The sequence below is a fragment of the Aphanomyces astaci genome (genome assembly GCF_000520075.1).
Source record: "Aphanomyces astaci strain APO3 unplaced genomic scaffold supercont1.65, whole genome shotgun sequence".
NCBI classification, from domain to species: domain Eukaryota; phylum Oomycota; class Saprolegniomycetes; order Saprolegniales; family Verrucalvaceae; genus Aphanomyces; species Aphanomyces astaci.
The window spans coordinates 259,663-283,768 of NW_009798328.1; the positions used below are offsets into that span (position 1 = coordinate 259,663).

Consider the following 24,106-nt stretch of genomic DNA (forward strand, 5'->3'; position numbering starts at 1 on the left):
TTGATTGGTTAAATATACTTGTCTTTTCGAGCCAATAAAATCCACTCAAAAATGGATTATCAGCCAATAGCGTCGATTCGTGATTCGATTCGGCGGCGAGATTCGATTCGATGGGGTGTATCGAATCCACAATACTTGGAGTAGTTTTGTTTCCAAGACTACCAAAAGTACAACTGTTGTACTTCTACTATTAATAGCTGTAAATACTAACAGTAAATAATGTGATTGATATGCTTACTCGGAGTTTGGTTTCCAAGGTAGTGTCGCGGAGGAATGTCTTAAAAATGATAATCCAAACTCAATTAACCAAGGCTAACGGTTACACTAGTACAACTGTATACTACCTCCAGTCGGAAATAAACCAGCCATTTGGTGAAAATTGGTAAAATTGGTGTTTTGTTTGATGGTGTTATCTGATTTTGCCCTAAGTATGCTTGTTGTATACGTCTTAGTATGGCCAGTATCCCTGTGGAATATAATACCTTAAACATGAATACCCTAATGGATAAGTGGGTTCTACGCTATGAGTGTTGGTGGCTTACATGCATTCTACCTGCATCAACCAATAGTCAGCAACATTTTAAAACTATGTTTTGTACAGAATATAAATTACTGCAGGTGTATAATATAATCAGTATCAAATCGTGACAGATATCCGGATACATGTTTTCGGTCTCTATAACATAATTTATTCCGGTAAATTCTGATAAAACCTCCAAGAATGAAATGGCTGGTTTATTTCCGGCCGGAGGTATACGAAATGATCCTGTGATCTGTCCCTCCCCGAACGATTGGTTATAGTAATACTACTACATAGTACATACACTAGTACTACGTACTCCGGAGTAGTAGTAAGCGCCATGACACTACCTGATTCACAAGTCGACACCAACAGGACTTGATTGGGAGTCAAATGTGTACGTTGAGGACAACAGGTACTGTATGTCCGTGTTGTGGTTAGTTTTGCGACGATCATGTGGAATTATAGATGTAATACCATGAGCGCAGAAGTTCCACAGTTGCTAACGCGTACAGTAATCATTTCACTTGTTCGTATTACAGTATGTCCTAAAACGTTAGTCAAATGCAGTGTAACGTTAAACCTAAACATCCCATTTGAGCTATTGTAGGGGTTATCACCAGTGCTTACTGTTAGCGGTAGCAAACCACTGGCGATGCACTTAATCCTGGGAATATAAATACTAACACAAAAGAGGGATCCGGGGGTTCCGACGTTACAGGGCTATCTATGTCCTGGTTCGTTTGAAGGCAAATGAGGAATACGTAAACAACAGTGGACCTCTTGCTGTCAGGGAATTATTCGGAATTATAGAGGGGGCACATTTCAATAGCTTAAAAATATAACATCCTTGCTTGATTCATAACCAAAGAACTCGTTGGTGAGTATATTCTGAGCATGTCAAGGGTCATTGACTGACACATCCATTGTATGGGTACGACTGTCTTCTTGATCAATCACGAGTTAATCCGTTGGTTAACAGTAATTGTCTGTAAGTTCAAATGCGACATTTAGCTACGAGCTTTAGCTAAGTACGTCACGGAGATTCGATATCGTAGCTACACTGTAAGCAGCAGAATGACAGAGGTGTAGATGCTGTTCTGCTTCCAACTTCCCTTGAAATCCACATACAAATCATAATTTACAACGACATCCATGATCTGTACCTCGCAACCGCAGCACCACGACCAACTACTCACTTAGACCAAATGCTTCATCGATGTCCCCTTCTCCAAGTATGGAGTAAATATGTAGAATGCAACATTCTCATTGTACTAGCAGCTATACGGCACGTTATGAAGTACTAGTAGTATGTAGTATACTTTGTACGAAACTGCCTCCTTAGAGGATATCGAATCTCCGTGACGTACATACAGTACCTGGAAGGCTCTAATTAATACAATCGTATTGTAATTAGGAGAAATGTCGCATTTCGCCAACGGATTCAATCACAGTAGCATACTATTCAGAAAGTTGTTTGGGAGTTAACTAACTACGTAGTAGTACTACAGTATTCACCAACACATCATTCCCCTCTAATCGCGTGTACCTTCTGTCCTTATTAAACGTTATACCCAACGTCAGCTCGATGTACGTACCCACATCGACGTTTCGAAGCCCCCGCCGCATTGCTGAACTTGCAAGTCCTTCGAAGTACTACTTGAAGTACTAATACTTCGAAGTAATAGTATCTGTCGGCGGAAAGGCTGTTGGATTTGATTGGCGGAACAACTTTCGAACGTTCGTGGAACGTTCGGTCTCTGCTAAAGTCGCTCTTTTATTCTATTTCTTACAACCACCCATATGTTGGAGATACATTTTTTTAATTGGATGTTTGGCGCAACGGAAACATACTATTATTCTTCCATCTCGACGTGTTGGACGACTCTCATTTTGCATTCGACGACCAGTTGGTGCGGTCGCGTCCGTCGTCGCAGTGCCACCGCCATGCCTGCCGCCGCCACTGCTCCTGCTGATAGGAACGAGTCATCGTCTTCCTCTGCATGTATCTCCCCGTTTGACGACATCCCACAACTCAAGACGTTTGAACGCGTGGTCAAGATCGAACTGGACAACGTCCACGGATGCGAAGAACAGTTCCTGCGCTCGTCCACAGGTCTGTCGTCGGAAATGAAGGACCTCGGACACAAGTATGGTCAGACGTACTTTTCGTTTGTCCTCGGCGGAGCGCTCTGTTCGTCGTCTCGACTCGGAGACCTCAATCGTGACGAAGTGATGGCACTCGCTACCGACATCGTGCATCGCATGGTGAGTTCCCTGGACAAGTACGCTCCGTACATCCTCCGCCTTGCGTGTGCATACATCTTGCGGGAGTTTGAAGTCGCATTTCCCAACAGCACCCGCGGCACCACGATTGTCGTCGGCGGGTGTCTTATCCTTCGGCTCATCTGCCCGACTTTAATCAAGCCTGAGCTCATGGGGTTCGAAGCCCATACCCCGCACACGCTTCCGAACGCGATTCTACTCGCCAAGCTGCTCCAACATGCGATGCGCGGCACCCACTTCGACGTCGCGTCCGACGACATGTACTACGCGAACGAGTTTGTGTCCAAGACCAAGGATCTGGTCTCGGCCTACTTGGGCGCGTTTCCCAGTACCCTCAAAACCAGCTCAAGTCTGGATAAGCTCGAAGCCAACGATCAAGACAGCGAAGTGCGCGCCGGTGACAGGCCGTACCTCGAACCGCCAGCGCTCCATCGATGGACATCGGGGTCCATCTCGTGGCACTCCAAGAGCCCGAACCACCTCCATGCGTCGTCGTTCGGGACGAGTCCGAAGCGGAGGTTCAGTCTACGCAACCTGTTCAAGCCCAGGTCCTCGGAGCAGCAGCAGCACCTTCGGACCCCTCCGACCTCCTCCATCACATCGTCTCCCCCGCTGTCGCCGGCACATCGATGTCGGCATTGCGGCAAGTGACGCCCATGTTCGTTAGATGTGTGTGTACCCTGTTTGGAAGCCCAGTATTTATTCTTCGTGAAACGGTCGATATTTTTGGAACATGTTCTCCGGATATAGTAGAGGAGCATACCGGATAACAATAAAACGCCTCGAAAAAGCGCGTTTTTTGCAACCATTCGAGGAAAAACGTATGCATACTTCAATTGAGACACTAACTGGGATGTCGCGGCAGCGGACGACAAGAATATAGAAACCAGGATTAAGAATATCTCACCTCCCAAAGTTGAAGTCGAATGAATACAAAGTTGAACCTCTAAAATTTGATATCATGCCTATACGAGAAAATCCTTTGTCCTATAGTGGAGATTCGGTTAATTGAGTTTGGATGTGTCAACAGGGACGAACGAGGAAGGGGCAGCACTTAGAAGGAACGACGACGAAGGGTTTTGAAGCGTTGAGATAAGTGAAAAACCGAAGATTACACACAGCCCCTGGTCGAGCAGGCGAGTTACAATTGGCGAAGCGGTTCCACAACATGTGGTACTAGTATCGGCCCTCGTGGAGGAATGTCTTACTAATTGTCAAGAAGGGGCACTTTGGCCGCTCTTGCTTTGGCCTTTTTTCGCCGAGATTCGGTCACTTACGGATAATACCCGGTCATCCGGATTTATGGTGTTCTTTCTCTGTAGAAGCCGGACTGTTTCTGCCCAATCATAGGTCAGCTCAGCAGTCCGTTAAGGGTTCTTTGGTTTTGCCCTCGACCACTCAAGTGTTCTTCGTCGTCGTTCCTCCCCAGTGCTACCCCCTTTATCGTCGCTCTTGACAGGTTATGAGTCTCCTCCCTTCCTCTGTGCAGCCCTTCGTGGGCACCTCTCTCGACGACCTCCGGCCTCTGGCCTACACCTTGTGGAAGACGGACTTCTTGTCCCAGGCGACCTCTCGTGATCTTGCTGAGTTCTACTCCACACAGGACAATGTCCCTCAAGGGAACCGCATTGATGCACTCAACATTAGCAAGATGTATCTTGAGCTTGATCAAGTTGAGCACTCTGAGCACTACGTCGTCGACCCGACTCTCTCGGAAACCGATCGCGATTGTGCGTCTCGCTGAGATCAAGGCGCACACGACCGCTATCCAACGTGAGGTCATTGCCCGCGAGGCGACCAAGAAACTGGCGAATCATAGCTCTGCGGTGCACACCTTCTTGGTCTCAGCCATTTCTACCAACCTCCGGCGCCTCTATCAGGCCACTACGTATCCATTCGAGCTCTTTGAGCACATCAAAACTCGTTTCGAGTCGAACCCCATGGACAACAACCCCATGGTCATTTCAAGCTATCTGGACACTCTCAAGTTCACCGATGTTCACCGATGAGAGTTGTATCAACATACTATCCGCGGAGCTTATTGACCTTGTCAAGCGCTACCATGTGTCTTTGACGCCGCCATCGTTCAATACTGGATCCATCACCGAACTCGTCCGTCGACTACCACAACCATATCTGGAATTACTACACTCTGTATGCAATGTCCGACACCTTTATTGGTGACAAGGAATTGTGGAAAGTTGTGACGAACTCTGTGGCCACTGCGCGCGCCGCCAACCAGTCCGTTGTCGTTGCAGACGTTTAGGCCTCTCTTCGGCGTATTATTACGAACCGCCTGCAGCGAGCTTCTGCTCTGGATGACAACGGCTCTGCCGCCACTATTCAAACCCGAACCCAACTTTCCGCTGTCACGTATGCCGTTGCAGCCCCTGCGCCACTACCCCAAGCGATTACGCAAGCTGATGGCTCCGTTCATGTTATAACGCGTTTACCATCCCGAGCTGTGCTCATCGTGATTGTGTCAATCACCCCGGCAAGTCCTGCTTCTACTGCGGCATTGCCATAGTGTGCCCTACTCTCAAGTCGGACTATGCCCGCAACACTATGCGTTCTTGTTTTGATCGCACTGTCTTTGACAAACATGCTCTGCCTCCCAAAAGAAGCGCAAACGCGATTATGCCGCTCCGTCGCGTCCTATCCAACGTCCTCGTGATGACCGCGATGATCGCGATGGGCCTAGTGGCAACCAGGGCTCTAATAGCCACCATGGATGGGGACCAAGTTCCTCTAGTGGTCCTGGAAATGGCGGGTGGAACAACAATCGTGGCAACAGCCGTGACAAAAACCGCCAACTCGACCAAGGCTATGGCCGCACTCATCGTGGGGGTCTTTATGACCAGGCTAACACTGCTGCTCGTGCAGCTTCTCGTCCATGTACTTATGAAGGCAATCGCCTCAATGGCCACACCCACGTCTTATCCCACCACTTTGTGCCTCCCTCCACTCTCAACCGGGTCCTCCAGCGTCCCAACCCACCATCGGTTCTACCAAAGGTGCTTCAACCGGGCTCTGCCCCACTCTGCGATTTTTTTGCATCATCGCCCCATGAACCCCCGCATATTGCGGCTACTACCCTCGCTCCCATCACTGATGCACCGGGCGAGCTCCCCGACCACTTCCCATCTCCTGTAGATGCCGGCGATTTAGACTTCGCTGAAGTCCCTTCTGCCGAGGTACTTGTTACCGAGCGTTTGCCCCTCTACCCACCACGACCATTGTTCCAAATTCCTACGAACCCAACCAAGGTGGATCTTCCACTGTTCCCACCCAGTGCCTTCTCGGCCACACGCAGTGATATTATCAAAGCGGCATCGGAAACACCGATAAAGGTGGTTCTCCAATTGCCCCCAAGATGTGTGGACGGTGTCCGTCCCCATCCCCCATTCCAAGTTATTGCTGGACAAGGCATTTTTGCCCTTCATGCGGACCTACGCTACTGCGAAAGCGACCCCGGTGATCCGCCCCTACCCATGTCGGTGACTTATCGTCCAAATGACTTTCCCGCTCTGCGAGAACATTGGATTGCTGACTCCGAATCCATCTATCTACCAAACGCCCACACTCCGAAGTTGATCCAGACCTGGACCTAGCCCACCCCTCTTTCACACTACCACCATCCAAACGCCACCACGCTATGCACTACCCGCCTACCCCGTCCTACCAGCCAGGTCCACCTGACCCTGCACAGCCCCCGCACGACTTCACTGCCCCACCCTCACACGAGGAAGACCTGGACGAATATGATGCTAACTCTGCCCTCCAGTTTCCAGGGCTACGTAACCTCTGCGATGAAGGACAACCGATCCTATACCGCACAATGACCATGTACTGGGAACGCGAAGCACACCTCTTCCAAGGATTTACTCCCGCGGAGATTGAGGATATCGAACAACACTTCTCCGAGACCATGGTTCGGATCCAGTTTACTATCAACCCGTCACTTCAGCAGCCGGACAACCCACTCAGCATCGTCAACTTTCGGAAAGAAATCGAGACAATCTGCGAGGAGCGTTTCGGGCTCACCTTCCACGGCGGACTCAGTGAACACGGGCAGCAGCTCCTGGGAACCCCCATTCAACGCACCGCCCTAGCCTGGGCAGCCCCACGACGTGGATACATATTCCTCCGGGACATCTCCGTCGTAATGCTACACCAGTATGTTGGAGTCCTCAGCAACGGGCTATCCTACCACCAGCTGGAATACCGCAACCGGTCTAAACTCGCTCCTGCTGACATACTGTGTGCCCTCCGCGCCCTTGGGGCCACGGATGCCATCATCCAGAGCTACTCCCGTATGTCTGGAGCCCACGGGCAGCGGGACCATTGGGCGGCCATTGGGTGTGTTAACTGGCCCACCGAGGGCAACTACCGCTTCCGACTTGTCTTCCCCAGCCAAACCATGGCAGAAACTGTCTATGCCAACTACCGCCTGCATGCTGCTGGAACAAACCGCCTGGACCAGGTTCCTCCCTCCATGAAGCTACACCCACTGCGTGACCTCAGCTGGGACAACCCCTCCTCCACGTTCTTCCACCCCTTATCCCTCAGTGCAACCAAACTCGTCGCCACCAAAGTTCGCATCGGCCCTCTCCCTACACTTACCACGCCTGCGGACATCCTAGCGGCACTACATGGCTCCCAGCTCCCCTCCCCTGATGTGGACATTATCGACGACTATGCAACCCTCACTTTTGACTCCCCATCCCCGGCAGCCTTCCTATGGAACGCCTCAGGCCCACATGGGACCACCCCCCTCTACGTACGTAATATAGCTGTCCAGCTACACGTACTCATGGGCCGCCCACGTACCACAGCGGTGGCAATGCAATGTTCCGACTGCGGCCGCCAGGACCACCAGGGCAAACCTTGCGACCGCTTTACCTACCTTGACCCCCGCGACCGTACACGCAGCGCATCTCGACATAAATCCAATCCCCGTGGTACCAAGAGTCCGGGAGCACGTTCCCGCAGTAAGAGTGTGCACACTCGAGCAGGCCGCTCGGTCCCTCAACATTCCACCACGGTCAGCCACACACCCCAATCCTGGCAATACCCCTCTCAACAACAACCGTTGCACGCATCAGGCCCGACCACGGACATCGTCCCACACCTCCGTCGGGAACTCTCCACATATGTGGACCACCGTATCGTCCAGACCACAGCCCCAATCCAGCAGGAAGTCGATACCCTCCGCGCGGATAAGGAGACCCTCACAGCCTTAGTCTCTGCCACCAGTGCAGCCTTCACCACCTTCGATGCGCGACTACTCGAAGAACGCCGCCTCCGTGAGGCTGCTGAACACCAACAATCCCAGGATCAACGCAAATTGACGGAGGCGCAAAATTGCCTGCAAACCACCATCACACAACAGGGCACCCACCAAGCGGCAATGGCCGAACGCCTCCCCATCATCGAATCCAGTCTACGCACCCTAATGCAAGCCATGCAAAGTGTCTCCTCCCAACTTGCTGGCCTCGCCGCCCTCGGCACCCCTGCAACCGGACTACCAGCCGCGTACCCCACCCAGCCTACGCTGACGCCCACTCCCGATGATTCCGTTCCATTGAACCAGCCAACCGGACCCGATGACTCCATGGGGACAGACCTGAACGACACCATGGGGTCAAACTAACCCCGGGGTGTCGGGTCAGACCACTGACACCCCGGCACCGCCCCTGGTCTGTATTATGGTGGTTCCTGAGCTTCCTGCTCTGGTCCACTTGCTCCGTACCCATGGCCGCTGCCACCCAACTGGACTCCAATTTTCTCTCTGTACACCACATAGCACACTCAGTGCAACCCCTACATGCTGCGTATCCTTTCGACCACCTACGTGACCCGCCCTCCTCAGACGACTCCAATAACTCCGAACAACTCGACCACCGCATTGTGGACGACCTACACCATGGAGCTGCGTGATGAACAAGACAGGCCGGTCACTGGAGCGACGGCCCCATGGCTAGGAGCAGTGTACGGACGTCGGGATTGGCCCAAGGTACAAGCCCTCAAACCAGACACCCGCCGGACTGTTCAGCCACCCACCGGGGACATCTGTAAATGGGACCCCCCTGCCCTCAACTTCTACTGGCACGCCATATGCTATACTTTACACACCAACGCCCGAAAACACCGCATACAACCACGCTGGGAGGCCCACTGCCGCACGTGCCCCGATCTCCCTGACACGCAGGAACACCGATTCGGCCTCACAACTCCCACCTGCCCCAAGGCCGTCGCACGACCATAGCACAACTCTGGCCTGGACCTAAATGCCCACAATGGAAAACCCGCGGCGGTCACCCAACACGGGTATGTGCATGATCCCCCTTACCGCGCACCGCTGTGTACATGCCCTACACATGCACCGCCTCCTTGGACCCCCCCGACCAGAATCCCACATGCTAGCCACCTCCCAGCTATCCTGGGAAACGAACCAGTGCCCAAAGCCGGGACCCTTACTACCGCGCTGGCTATACCACACCGCCCTACGCTCCACCCCACTGCTTGCACCACGCGACTTCTGGTTCGGACAGTGGATTGGCGGCCCCAACTGTGCTACTTTTCAGGGCCCACTTGGCCACTCCCCCCACTGCATAATCCCGCGCCCCCCAACAAACCACCACTGGTGTATTGATGCCACGCACAACCCATACACCTCCACTTGGTGGCGCCTCCTAACCACGGCAATACAATCCTCTACCTCTTACCAAACACCGGCCACCTACTGGCTTGTCGTACACGATGGCTCCTGCGGCCATCAAATGGCTGACCAGCTCCAAACAACATGGCTCCTCACCATTTCCCCGGGCCAGATCAAACTCCGTCACGTTTCATCCATATACCACACCCCTACCCCAACCTGGGGCAAACTAGCTTCTGGCAATCCCACTGCAATCCACATTGGTTTCATCACCACTGGCAACACAGTATCCCTACTCGCCTCTGCCCAGCAGCACTGGACATCAGCACTCACATTAATCGATGCTATCCATTGGCTCTGACGGCCTCCCCCGACCACTCAACTCCGCCCAGAAGAAACTACCACGACGGCCATCCCACGACTACTTAGTGCCCCCACACACTGCCTCCACTGGGTCCAACCCTCCATTCCCACATACGACCAATATGCCCTTGACACACGCGCTTTCCTCACGACACAGTTTCCGGCCATTTACCAAGCTACCTCCGGCTGGAAAACCTTCCCCACCATGACACACACCACACGAGCCTGGGCAGCCGCCCTCACCCACCTCCACGCTCCTCGTTTCCATACTCAATGGTTCAAGGCGCACTGGGCCACCCTTCGCCGCCACTGGCAATCGACATGTACTACTAATGTGGTCCACATACGCACCGCAGGGGAACTACCCCTCCTCACCGAGGTAAATAACAACATCCGGCTTAAACGCCGCTACCATGATGCCGCCCCCATGGGCCACGATCGACGCATCCGTGCCCGCAGGGCTCACCTTGCAGCCAAGACACTACAATGGGACACTCGAAGGATCTCCTCACTACACCCCCACCGTGGCGAGTATATCCATCCGGGCCAAATGGCCATGCTTCCTGGCATGATGGCCACCTTTGATACCGCTCTGCGGAAATTCTCCTCGACCTACAGTGGATTTTCCACTTTTAACGATCAATTGCACATGATTGCATATTCGTCTGTGTTGCGCTATGCGCCAATTACTCAACGACCATATATGGTCTCCAAGCCATCACCGTTCTACCCAATTACTCCAGACTGTGTCTCTATGAGTATCGCCCAGGCTATGCTTGGTTCACATACTCCTACACCTGTCTATGACACCACTACTGCTCCAACCGACTGCCTAACTAGCCTCGTTGCTGACTCCAAGCTATCGGCAGCTAGCCTTGCGCGCCTCTGGCACCGCCGTCTCGTCCATCCAGGCGTTGATGCCTTCAACCAAATGACAAAGACAAATCCCGAGCTTATACCCTTGAAGGCCAAGCACCTTCGTGGTCAACTATGTGAAACTTGTGCTTATGCCAAGTCCAAGCGCAGTCCTTTTGACTCATCTGCGGTCTTCCGCGTAACCTCCTACCTAGCCCTCGTACACTCTGATGTTTGGGACCCAAGTCCGATTCTGTCGGCTGGTGGCGCTGCCTACTTTGTCGTTTTTATCGACGATTACTCCCGCTATATGTGGACCTACCCATTGCGTTTTCGCAAAGATCTCTATGAGACCTACGAATTATTTCGTACGGACGCGATGTCCATCTTTAAACATGATGTTAGTGAGCTGCACCACATCATCCATGGACATCGGCACTCTTCAAAGCGTCCATGACAAAGAGTACGCGAAACTCGAGCGCATCATCAAGCCCAAGTACAACACTTGGGTGGCTTTCTCCAACGCCTACTCGCCAACAAAGCAATGTTGCCGAACGTCGTATCGGCATTGTTGTGCAAAAGATGCGAGCTATGCTCATTGAAGGGGCTCTGCCCAAGTTCCTATGGGCTCTTGCCCTTGATTACGCCTCATAGCTTATCAACATCTCTCTTTCGGCATCCAACAAAGGTGTTTCACCCTACCACGTCGTCTTTAAACGACACCCATCGTTGGGTCACATCAAAACCTTTGGTTGAACCACGTTTGTGCACATTCAACGCGCCGCGCAATCATCCAAGCTCGATCCCCGTGCCGTCAAGGCCATGTTTGTGGGTCTCCCGCATGATCGAAAGGGTTATACCCTCTGCATTTGCACTCTCACCTACTTATCTACTCTCGTGACGTGACCTTCTGGGAGTCCGAATTCCCAGCCATCAACTCTGTTGCTGCTGCTGCGGCGTATCGCCAAAAATTTACCACCGACCCCAACTTTATTTCAACCTTGGAACCCAACGCACCGTTGCCACCACGACACTCCATCATTACCAACAGGCCTAGTGCTTTCCTCTATGACAAGCCTTTGGCTTCGTCGCCACCTGTTCTTTCTACAGAACCCCCGTCGTCTCGACCTATCCTAGCACTTTCTGTGCAACTACTCAAACGAATTCGTGATGTCTTTTCGGCATTTTCGTTGACCAGTCCGGTCTTTGACCCAACTGCTACTCCTTTACGCCGGCAACCAGTCTGCCTTCTCGGCCCATCCATCAACAGCCTTGTCGGCTAAGCCATCAATGGCCAAAACAACACTTGACTTTATTAGTCATAATTTCAAGTTGTCTCCTCATGGACACAACTCCTTTGGAAGTCACTTGACACCTAACACAATCATATGCACCATGCACTCGTGCTTACGCATCCAATCGCCCTTACCACCTTCGAGCTCTGCTCCTACTTTGGTTCCTATGGAACCATTGTTCACCTATGCTCTGCTTGCCGACCGTGCCAACAAAAACGATCCTAAAGACTGGCGTGATGCTATGTCCCGTCCCGACCGGGACAAATGGCTTATAGCCGCCAAGTCCGAATACGAGTCTTTACTCTCTAACGGCACTTATGTGCTCGTCAAACGTCGTCATGATGAAACGGTTCTACCGTGTCGTTGGGTCTTTCGACTCAAAGACGATGGCACTTACACGGCCCGACTTGTCGTCAAAGGGTTCATGCAACGAAAAGACATCGACTAGACGGACGTTTTAGCTCCTGTTGTTCGACTTGAAGTCCCACGCTTCTTATTTGCCATTGTTGCCATCCATGATTTGAAATGCGAACAAACGGACAAACGGACGTCAAGACTGCGTTATACGCATGGAGCAGCCTTCTGACTCCCTCATTGACCCTGCCTCTAGGCGTGACTATGTCTGTCTCCTTCAAAAGAGTATTTAGACTCAATCAAGCCCCTCACATATGGTACTGGACTCTTGTCACTTATATGGCTTCCTTGGGCATTGTCCGTCTTCACAAAGATCGTTGCGTCTTCCTCAAAGCCAGAGATGATGGTTTTACCATCGTTAGTCTCTCTATGTCGACAATCTTTTGATCATTACTCCTCCTACCAAGGCTCTTGCTGCCGCTCTGAAGGAGTCACTATCACTACGCTTCCAGATAAAGTACGTAGGTCCTGTACGAGATATTCTCGGCTGGGAAAACATTGATGACAGTTCCAAACGAACTATGTTCATTCACCAGTCGCATTACTGTTCTACAGTCCTTGATCGCTGTGACATGTCAACGTCGAAATTCGTCGCCACTCCTTTTGAGTGCACTACGCCTTTATCTAGGGCTCAGTGTGCTAGTTCACCTGACGACATTGCATTTATGGAAACCAAACCGTATCGTTGTCAATAGTTGGCAGTATTATGTACTTAGCCATGGGCTCTCGCCCAGACTTGGCTTATGCCCTTCAACAACTCTCACAGTTTCTGCACAACCCGGGTCTTGCCCATTGGCGTGCTTCCAAACGGGTTCTACGCTACCTCCAAGGCACCTCCAATCTTTGGCTTATGTTAGGCGGGCGAGACTATGTTTCCAAGCCGTTTCTATCCGCTTATGTGGATGCTAACTATGCCATGTACCCCGATACTCGACGCTGTGTCAGTGGATTTTTTATCTATTTTTCAACAGCCTTATTTCATGGCTTTCAAAGAAACAAGGAATTGTGACTCTGTCAACAACCGAGACCGAGTTTGTGGCTCTTGTCCTTTGCATTCAAGAATGTTTACACGTTCGCCAACTCGCTGCCGAACTACATCACACTAGTGATCAACTGATTTCGGTTCATGAGGACAATCATTCTGCTATCAGCATCGCCCAAAATGCTGAGCATCATGGGTGCTCCAAGCATATTGATGCGCATGTCGTGCTTGTTCACTATCTCGTTGAGAACAAGAAGTATATTCTCCATTATTGTTCATGAGGACAATCAGTCTGCTATCAGCATCGCCCAAAATGCTGAACATCATGGTCGCTCCAAGCACATTGATGTGCGTTTTATGTTTGTTCCATATCTCATTGAGAACAAAGAGTTTATTCCCCATTTTTGTCCTACCAAAGTACAACTTGCGGACTTCTTTACGAAGGCGCACCCGGAACCTGCGAAACGCAGGTTCCGGGTGCTTGGCCGTGTACCCCAGTGACCCTTGCCTATGGCATTGTGTTTATTTTATTTTCAAACCTTTATGGTTATTATTGATATTTATCATGCATTATTTGCACCGGCTTTCTAAGCACAAACTTTTCATTCACCGCTTTCATTCTCGCCCTCGACCATGTTGCGACTTGTCCACTCTATGTCTGCTCGTGCCGATTTGAAGTCGGCGGCCCCGTCTGGCCCGCGGCGCTGCTCAAGGATCGGCCGTTCGAGTGGCGTCATGGTTTGTACAAGTTTCTACATGGTGCTCCCACTCCCCCGTCCATCCTACTTGCACTTCATGGGTTTATACCACTACTCTCTGAGTCTTACTTGTACTTATGCTTCTGGCTATTTTACTTGGGTTTTTACTCGCTACTTTTAGTCACACTTTCTTATTCTTCGTTGTATATATCCACTTTATGGTATTTACCATGCTCTTCGGGCACCCTTGCTCGTTGAGAATCCTTGCATTTATGCATTACCTTAGGCTTTTGCCTTACTATATGAGTAACCATGCACTTATGTGCTCAACACTATTTTTTGTGTGTTCCTGTCCTACCTTCTTTGCCTCTGTTCTCAAGGTGGCTTTTGTAGTGACACTTGCCTTTGGCATTTTTTGGCCTCCGCGAATTTTTCGCTAAGCCCCTTTTGCCTCTCTTTGAGAACTTCGTCTCGAAGGCCTTCAGCAGTCCGTTGCCCAGTGGGGTGGCTGTCAAGAAGGGGCACTTTCACTTAGGCCTTTTTCGCCGAGGTTCGGTCACTTACGGATAATATCCGGCCATCCGGATTTATCCGGTGTTCTTTCTCTGTAGAAGCCGGACTGCTTCTGCCCAATCATAGGTCAGCTAAGCAGTCCGTTAATGTTCATCTGGTTTTTCCCTCGACCACTCAAGTGTTCTTCGTCGTCGTTTCTCCCCAGTGCTACCCCCTTTATCGTCCCTCTTGACAATAATGATAATCCAAACTCAATTAACCATGATCATCAACGGATTGCTTAGCTGACCTATAATTGGGCAGAAGCAGTCCGGCTTCTACAGAAAAAGAACACCGGATAATTCCGGATGACCAGATATTATCCGTAAGTGACCGAAAAAGGCTAAAGCAAGAACGGCCAAAGTGCCACGGCCACATACGTAATCACCATTTGTATCCCGTTTCTTCTTGGCTTTCGGCCACGGGACCTTCGTCAAGGTAGCAAATATAACGCTGACATTAGTGAGATTAAACACACCGCGATGTGCCTACTGATTACCATTCACTAAAGTACTCAGTACCTCCACTATGGTATCGGAACCTTTGACACCGCACACACACAGACTGTGGTGTTTGCAATGGATCAAACTAACGCGCAGAACAGTAGGGCTTTCATGCCCGCGCACACAAAAAGTAGTACCATGTAATTTTTCATTAACTTACACGACCCTCCATCTATGTAGCATTCATGGCATCGTCCACGAAGGACCACAATGACTTGAACTCCGAGACGGTAAAGTTGGTCAAGGCGCGAATGCCATCAGTGCCCAAGTCAGGTGTGAAGCGTTCCATAATTGGGTTGGCGGCGACCTCATCGTTTGAGCTGTTTTCAACGTACGAAGCGTCAAGGTAGGACTGATCTCGGATGGACTGGTCTTGGAGGCGGTTAAGGACAGCGTTATCGTTGATAGGCATGGCAGGTGAAGTGACTGACAAGAAAGTGAAGAGGACGTTAATGGAGAGAATTGGGTATTTTATTTGATTGAATATCGCGGCAAAGATAGAGTTTTATGGTTACAGTTAGTTCAACTTCAATGTGTTTAAACAACATTGCCAAACTTAATCTCCTTAAGTAGTACATTTTGGACAAAACTTTCGTACAGCATTGTTAAAATGAATCAAGGGTAATCTCACATACGATTACTACTCTGGCGCAGAATACAGTAGTTGTCGCCTCCATTTTCACTTGATTTATGTATGCGAAAACTTGAGTTTTCCGAATAAACCTGTCTAATTGGATATGAAGTAATCGGATTATATAGGTAAATACACCAGAATCGGGTGGTGGTACGTCGCTTCCGAGATGGCTTGGTGACGCATGGCTGTATGTCAGCTCAGAGATATGGTGCGAGCACGCTTTCAAGGAATGACATGTAGCATTCAATCTATAGGTTCACTCAGCGGAGTACGAACTCTCGAAGAGTTCCCTAGTAGCAATAAGAGCATGGCGCGGACATCGCCGTCCTCCCATCGTTGGTGGAGCTACTGGATTACACACAGGCCAAACTGCGTTGCGCGCCAGTGAGAAGCTTTAGAAGAGATGTATAATGCTACAGGAATCGAAGTGTATGTGAACTAACGACGTCTTCATAGCCTGGCGGGTGAAGCACCATAATTTGCTCTTCGCTTGCCGCAGTTCTGACGTCGTACCATCAAAAAAACTATGACGAAATGAGAGAACCTGGAAATAGCCAATCAAAGAGGAGATCGATCCTACGCTATCGATTGCACCATTCAGAAGGAAAAGCGGTGAAGTATTACAAAAATTCCACCAATAAGAAATCGAACGTGACAACTATTGTGCGCCAGATTAGTATAGTCAACGACAAATTTTAAGGGACACTTCATGCTTCGAATTTCTGATCATATCGGAATATGATTGGCCAAACTACTTCGAAATTCGGCATGAATTGTGCCCAACCAAACAACAGACGATGAACTTCCGAGAATTTCAAATACTCGAACATTTTTAATTAACGGTTTGATGAAACGACTACAAAGATAAGCATTTGACGCGATAGCACAGTGGTAAAACACGTTGTGTGTCTTGCTTGAGTGAGCCCCGGGTTCGAGTCCCGGGCGCTTCGAACTTTTTCCCGAAATACAATTAAAAGATAAAAAACTCTTTTATTGAGGAATAGCCTTGGTGAAGCTACGACGAATTTCCACCGGCGTAATACGACCCCATGCCTTTATGGCACGAAGAATCATAGTCAGACGCTTTTGTTGCGCCGGGACAGTCATGAGATCTACATCTTCCTTGCTATCGCTACCCTCGATGATTTCTTCCTCCAACCACAAACTACGCAAGTGGCGCTTAAATGGGGCCATTATCCCGACGTCCAAAGGCTGAACAACGCTTGTTGCATTTGGTGAAATGGCTGCCACGACACACCCGACCTCCTCACTGGCAATCTTGTGCCCTTTCTTGCTCACATGGGGTTCGAAATTGTCAAGCAACAATACCGACGGCTGCCGAATCTGTGGTTTCAACACCTTGCGCAGGTAAATTGCCCAAACCCCCGAGTCCATCCACGCGCTCTCTTGAACCGCGTAGTGGTGGCCAACAGGGAAGGAGTCGAATTCACCCTTCTCGATGTCACCGCCGGGCTTGCCGCGCATGATAAACAGTATGGGCAGCTTCTCCCCGTTCGCTCGCACAGCAAGCACAGCCGTCATTCGATACGAGTGTTTCTCGCCGGTGGCAATCTTAGCTATGCCACCACGAACCGACCAGATGGCGTTGGGTGGCATGTCGTATGTCATTCCGGTCTCATCGACATTGATGATCGAGTCGGAAGCGAAGCCGTCGAATGCCTTGTCAAAGTCTGCTGCAAACGTAGCCCTCGTGGTTGCCAGCTCCACTTGAGACTTCTTCGACCTTCGCTGGCTTCTGTCCCGTGAAGCCATGGCGATGGCAGAACCGCTGGAGCAGCTTCAGCAACGATTGGTACCCACATTTCTTCTCCGCCAAGTAGGTGGCGAGCCACGTTCTGTTGTTGCGCTTTAGGAAGTTGACAAGGTGGGTGGACGTCAGCGCTCTCTCGGCATCCCGTAGCTTGTGCATGAAGCTTTCCAGCGCCGCGCTATCAGGGATTTCTACGGGACGGCCAGCGCCGTCCAGGTTGTAGCGCTTCAATGGTCCGTTGACATTGAGGAGCTGGTGGGCCTGCTGCACCCATCGGGCAAGGTTGCTCTTCGGTATCCCCGTCGAGGCCTCAAGGTCACGTGTTGACACTGAATGCATCCTGACGACCATGACAAGCTTGGTCGCACGAGTGTAGCGCCGTCGTGGTTTCTTTTGCGGGCTGATCTTGCTGCGACTAGAAGGTGGCATTGCTCAAAATGACTGGGTTGTTGTCGTGTGCCTCGGGAATTTAAAATGTTACACGCCAGAGAGAATTTTTAACCAATCCGAGAGCGGTGTTCGAAATTTTAAATATGATTGGCGGAATTATTTCCACGTGGTCGATATCTTCGGTGTCCCATAAAATTTGTCGTTGACTGTATTAGTTTTGTGTGCTCCTCACATGAAAGCAGCACACTTCATTCAACGAAGACATCGTTTTCTTTATAGTTTTTCCTTACGAATGCAAAACGCTACTAGTACATATTTTCGTATCGATCAACGCTATTCCCACAACAAGCATTTCTTGGACGGGTTCAAGTACGAGTCGGTGGGGCACTGGAACACACGGGCAAACTCAGCGTCGTTTTGCAACGCCCCTGTCACGCGGAACCAACGGGGCGGGTACTTCGACTTCAACGTCGCGAGGAGGAACTCATCTGTGTTCTTGGAGCACCAGGCTTGGGCGAACGACAAGTAGAACAATTTGTCACCTGCTTCTTCTGTGTACTGCGACGGGTACTCCTTCAAGTACTCGTGGTACGCGCGGAAACTGGTCTTGAGCCCTCCGTTGTCCGCAATGTTTTCGGCCAAATTGAACTCGCTCCTGACGTTGCCCAAGACTTTGTCAGTCACTTCGCTCTTGACGACGAAATTGTCGTACTGGTCGCTAATGCACTGGGCTTTTTTCTTGAACGCAGTGTTGGTGGTGCTCGACCACCACGAGTTCAAGTTGCCGACGCCATCGAATTTGCGGCCGAAGTTGTCGAACCCGTGGGTAATTTCATGTCCGATGAGCATCCCGATGGCACCAAAGTTCTGGGCGGCGTCAAACTGGCCGTCAAAGAATGGTTTTTGTAAAATTGCGGCCGGGAACATAATTTGGTTCTTTAAGTCGTGGTAGTACGCGTTCACCTCATAGGAGTACCTATGCAACTTGCGCCTGTCCACAGGTTGTCCGTTCAGCTTCAAGTTGGTGTCGGTGTTCACTTGAGACACGTTCCACCGGTTGTTCAAATACGACTTCGAGTCAAACGTGACCGTGGGGTACAGCTGCGGCTTATCTGGGCCACCCAAGAAGTGTAACGTCTTGGACAGCTTCGTTTGAGCTTTGGCGCGGGTCGGGTTATCCAACCAGTCGACGATGGCAATGCTGGTGGAGAAGGACGACCTCAAGGCTTTGACCAGTTCGTCGGCCCTCTTGGCCGTATCAGCCGACCACACCTCGTCTAAGAAATACTGGCCCAAGAGATCCCCCAAGGTCTTGGCCGTCTCAGATATGCAAAACGATTTACGAGAAGGTTCCACCGTTTCGCCATTCATCTTCTTGCCGAACAATTTCCAGTTGGCCGTGCGGAATTCAGGGGTCAAGTGGTTCGACAAGGCGTGAATGAGCTTGTACTCCACGATGGTACGGAGGTTGTCCAGCGTGGTTTTCTCCAACAACTCTTCGGTCTTTTCAAAGTAGTTCAAGTAGTAAAACCCCACCCAGTCGTTCACCCCACCCCACTGGTCGTAGACGTCGAAGCCGTGGGCCTTAAGCCACGAGCCGACAAGCAGCGGGTACTTCTGGTCTAGTTCGCTGAACGTATATGCAGTGTACGGAGACCCAACGGCCTCAATCTCTTCGAGGCTTCTGAGGGCGACACCCCCCAGCGTTTTCTCGAAATGGATGATCACTGGCACGGCAGCCGCCGCTTGCCCAGCAGTGTAGCCAGCTAGCTGCAACACCTTTGCAATGTACTTCTTATACTCGGAGTTGACGAACTCCCACTTGGAAGGGTTGGTGTAGTATGCGCGACCCAGCGGAAAGGGGGCTCGGAAACCGAAGAGGGCATTCTTGGTCGCATCGTTGTCGTCAGCTTTGGAGCTGATGTCCACGAAGGCAGGGATGCCGTTCTTGGCCAATTCACCAGCCACGATGAGGAGTTCCAATTTGGTGTTGGCCGACCGAATGGCTTTGAACGAGTCCTCCAGCGGAGTCACGCCGAGCGACGATAGCGTAGACATGTCCAAACATGAGTGGTAAAACTTACCAAGCTTGGTCGTATTGTCAGTGATAAACTTCTCCACTAGGGCTACGTTTTGCTCGGAGATCTCGTAGAACGACGTATCGATTTGGGATTCGTCCGGGGGTATCACAGCATCCTTGTGCCACGCACCACACGCATATTGGTAAAAGTCGTCGCAGGCGTTGATGGAGTAGTCGATGAGCTTGGTCACAGACTCGGGGAGTTCCGTGACGGAGCCAGCCGTAGCGGCAGCGGCCAACACGCTGAGGGAGATGAGGACTTTGACCATCGTAGAGCAAAAAAAAAATGAAGTTGGCCAAAAATGTCAACCATTGAAGACCAGGCGTGCAAGTCTGTCAAAGCAATCAACCGGATTCCCATAACGAATACGTAGTATCATTGCTGACAGATGTTGCAACGTAATCATTTTGGCCACCACACTCAAATCAATACTCCGGATAATAATCCGTACGCAACTACTACCTCCGTCCGAAAATGTTTGCTACAAACTCAATTATTGAAGTTCGACAAAGTTTGCTACAAGTGCACAGTACTTGAAAACTGTAAAACGACAAACATCCACATACAATATAAAGGACATTTATTTACAAAGTACCAAAGATCTCGTCGAGGTCAATTTCTACGTCGTCGGGTCATCGTCGTCATCGAAATAGTCGTCCGCATCGGGATTGCTTCGAACCACAAGCAGCTCGAGTTGGGAGCAAAATTCGCTCAGTTCAATCGTCAACGCTGTCTCTTGGGCAAGTTCGTCGATCTTTGAGTCGATGATTGCGGCCTGACAAGTGCTAGCAGCCGATGGAGGATGGTATTGCGGTCCGTGTTCGTCAGATTTTTCACGTATCCCGCGCATGACAGTTTGAAAGGGTTTGTCAGTGCATATCATCCGGATATATGTTATTTATCGTAATCGGATATCCGGATACGATGCAGAGCCCATGTTACATATATTGGATAAAGTATCGAGCTTTGCATGCATGATTGCTGGTTTGATTGGATGTTTTTTGGTGCGAAGATCTTCTATTGGTGATCCATGATTTCTCCTCTACAAATACATACCTTTTGAACATTATACTTCATCTATTTTCAAGTTCATCCACGATTTCTGCTGGTTGTAGCAAACATTTTCGGACGGAGGTAGTACGTAGTGAAGCAACTACAGGGTTTCCACAGTGCGTGTTTCGTGAGCACAATGGGAAGACCAGTTTGGCTATACTAGTACCAGTAAGTGATTACAGCAATTGAAGTCGTCCTCTTATTGTTGCCACATACTGTTGCGGAATTGATTTCACTCTCATGACGATTCAAATTCGTGTGCTCACCTTGCATCACTTCTACTACTTCGAAGTACTAGTACAGTACATGTATACAGTGTGTGCGCCTCTGGTGGATTGTACCGGTATAGGAATAACGTTACTGTAGCTATTCTCCTACTACGATTAGTCGTTGATTAATTGAGTTTGGATTATCATTTTTTTTAGACTTCTATGGAACCGCTTCGCCAATTGTAACGCGTCTGCTCGACTAGGGGGTTTGGATTATCACGATTAGTCGTTGAATAAGACGACGACTTACACTAAACCTTTGGACTCAAAACTAGTAGTTGGCTGGCTGCTTTACTAGTACTGTATAACAGCAATATTTACAATTTTACCATGTCACATCGTCAAATAGTACTAAACCTTTGGAACACTATATAGTTGGCTGGCTGCTTTACTACACCATTTTTCAATTGACTTGGACATTTTCTCGATGGATTCGGACAGATCACTATTGGATTTGGTACCCATGTTCGGTGTGCCCATTGGATTTGGCACGGCCCCCTCGTGTGCCCATTCGATATGCCCATGCGCCTTATAGAATTGGTTTGTACCCAACCAAACAACCTTTAGATCCTTCAAAAGTGTCGTGCTTGCATTCAATTAGGAAAACTCAAAACTGAATTCAATAAATCATCCAAAGGATGAAAATAAAACATTTGCAAGGGTTCATAATGAACCGTCTTGTACCGGTACGTGAACACCACGTTTGTCGAGTTCACGATGCAAAGTCGATGTGGACACCTCGATGCCGAAATCAAGCGCCAATCGATCTTTGATCTCTTGGAGCGTGATTTGGACGTCATGCTCCACCCAACTTTGCAGCATGTCGACGTTTTCCTCCGTCAGGAGTCGTGATATTTGTTTCCCCCTACATGACAATGTTAGATAGAGTAGACACGACTTTCATACCTCGTTGTTTCGACGTCAACGAGTCCAGATGCAGCCAATTCCGTGCGCTACTGATGTTGACGCCTTTCGCTTGAGCGACGCGCTTCCAGTCCATCGCGTTGTTGAACGCATCAACTATGCGCTTCTTGGCCGACAACGGAATGCGTTTGTACGTTCGTTTGGTGGTGTTTGGGGTGCTGTGTTCTCCATGGTTCACTGTCACGCGGGAGATTTGAAAGTGACGAAAAGCGCGCGAGAATTATAGAACCCCCCGTCCGATGTTCTAGAAAAAGCAATTGCCAACTGTAAAGAGTGCACGACACTTTTGAAGGATCTAAAGGTTGTTTGGTTGGGTACAAACCAATTCTATAAGGCGCATGGGCATATCGAATGGGCACACGAGGGGGCCGTGCCAAATCCAATGGGCACACCGAACATGGGTACCAAATCCAATAGTGATCTGTCCGAATCCATCGAGAAAATGTCCAAGTCAATTGAAAAATGGTGTAGTAAAGCAGCCAGCCAACTATATAGTGTTCCAAAGGTTTAGTACTATTTGACGATGTGACATGGTAAAATTGTAAATATTGCTGTTATACAGTACTACACCATTTTTCAATTGACTTGGACATTTTCTCGATGGATTCGGACAGATCACTATTGGATTTGGTACCCATGTTCGGTGTGCCCATTGGATTTGGCACGGCCCCCTCGTGTGCCCATTCGATATGCCCATGCGCCTTATAGAATTGGTTTGTACCCAACCAAACAACCTTTAGATCCTTCAAAAGTGTCGTGCACTCTTTACAGTTGGCAATTGCTTTTTCTAGAACATCGGACGGGGGGTTCTATAATTCTCGCGCGCTTTTCGTCACTTTCAAATCTCCCGCGTGACAGTGAACCATGGAGAACACAGCACCCCAAACACCACCAAACGAACGTACAAACGCATTCCGTTGTCGGCCAAGAAGCGCATAGTTGATGCGTTCAACAACGCGATGGACTGGAAGCGCGTCGCTCAAGCGAAAGGCGTCAACATCAGTAGCGCACGGAATTGGCTGCATCTGGACTCGTTGACGTCGAAACAACGAGGTATGAAAGTCGTGTCTACTCTATCTAACATTGTCATGTAGGGGGAAACAAATATCACGACTCCTGACGGAGGAAAACGTCGACATGCTGCAAAGTTGGGTGGAGCATGACGTCCAAATCACGCTCCAAGAGATCAAAGATCGATTGGCGCTTGATTTCGGCATCGAGGTGTCCACATCGACTTTGCATCGTGAACTCGACAAACGTGGTGTTCACGTACCGGTACAAGACGGTTCATTATGAACCCTTGCAAATGTTTTATTTTCATCCTTTGGATGATTTATTGAATTCAGTTTTGAGTTTTCCTAATTGAATGCAAGCACGACACTTTTGAAGGATCTAAAGGTTGTTTGGTTGGGTACAAACCAATTCTATAAGGCGCATGGGCATATCGAATGGGCACACGAGGGGGCCGTGCCAAATCCAATGGGCACACCGAACATGGGTACCAAATCCAATAGTGATCTGTCCGAATCCATCGAGAAAATGTCCAAGTCAATTGAAAAATGGTGTAGTACTGTATAACAGCAATATTTACAATTTTACCATGTCACATCGTCAAATAGTACTAAACCTTTGGAACACTATATAGTTGGCTGGCTGCTTTACTACACCATTTTTCAATTGACTTGGACATTTTCTCGATGGATTCGGTTGATATACCATTGGATTGAATGACGTGCCCATTCGAATGAATGAGTGCCCAATGGATTTGGTACCCACGTTCGGTGTGCCCATTGGATTTGGCACGACCGCCTCGTGTGCCCATTCGATATGCCCATGCGCCTTATAGAATTGGTTT

The 24,106-nt window shown here is 49.8% G+C and overlaps 2 protein-coding genes across 2 annotated transcripts; one reads left to right on the plus strand and one right to left on the minus strand.

Annotated features, from left to right (window-relative positions):
- Nucleotides 1–2,357: 2,357 nt before the first annotated feature.
- Nucleotides 2,358–3,612, plus strand: H257_15030 (hypothetical protein). The gene has a single exon (XM_009843001.1). The coding sequence runs from the start codon at nt 2,468–2,470 to the stop codon at nt 3,455–3,457; it is 990 nt and encodes a 329-aa protein (XP_009841303.1). The 5' UTR covers nt 2,358–2,467; the 3' UTR covers nt 3,458–3,612.
- A 14,645-nt stretch (nt 3,613–18,257) lies between these two features.
- Nucleotides 18,258–20,273, minus strand: H257_15031 (hypothetical protein; the record flags this gene model as incomplete). The annotated part of the gene is made up of 1 exon (XM_009843002.1): nt 18,258–20,273. One exon carries the CDS (start codon nt 20,271–20,273, stop codon nt 18,258–18,260), a length of 2,016 nt encoding a protein of 671 aa, XP_009841304.1.
- Nucleotides 20,274–24,106: the final 3,833 nt, after the last annotated feature.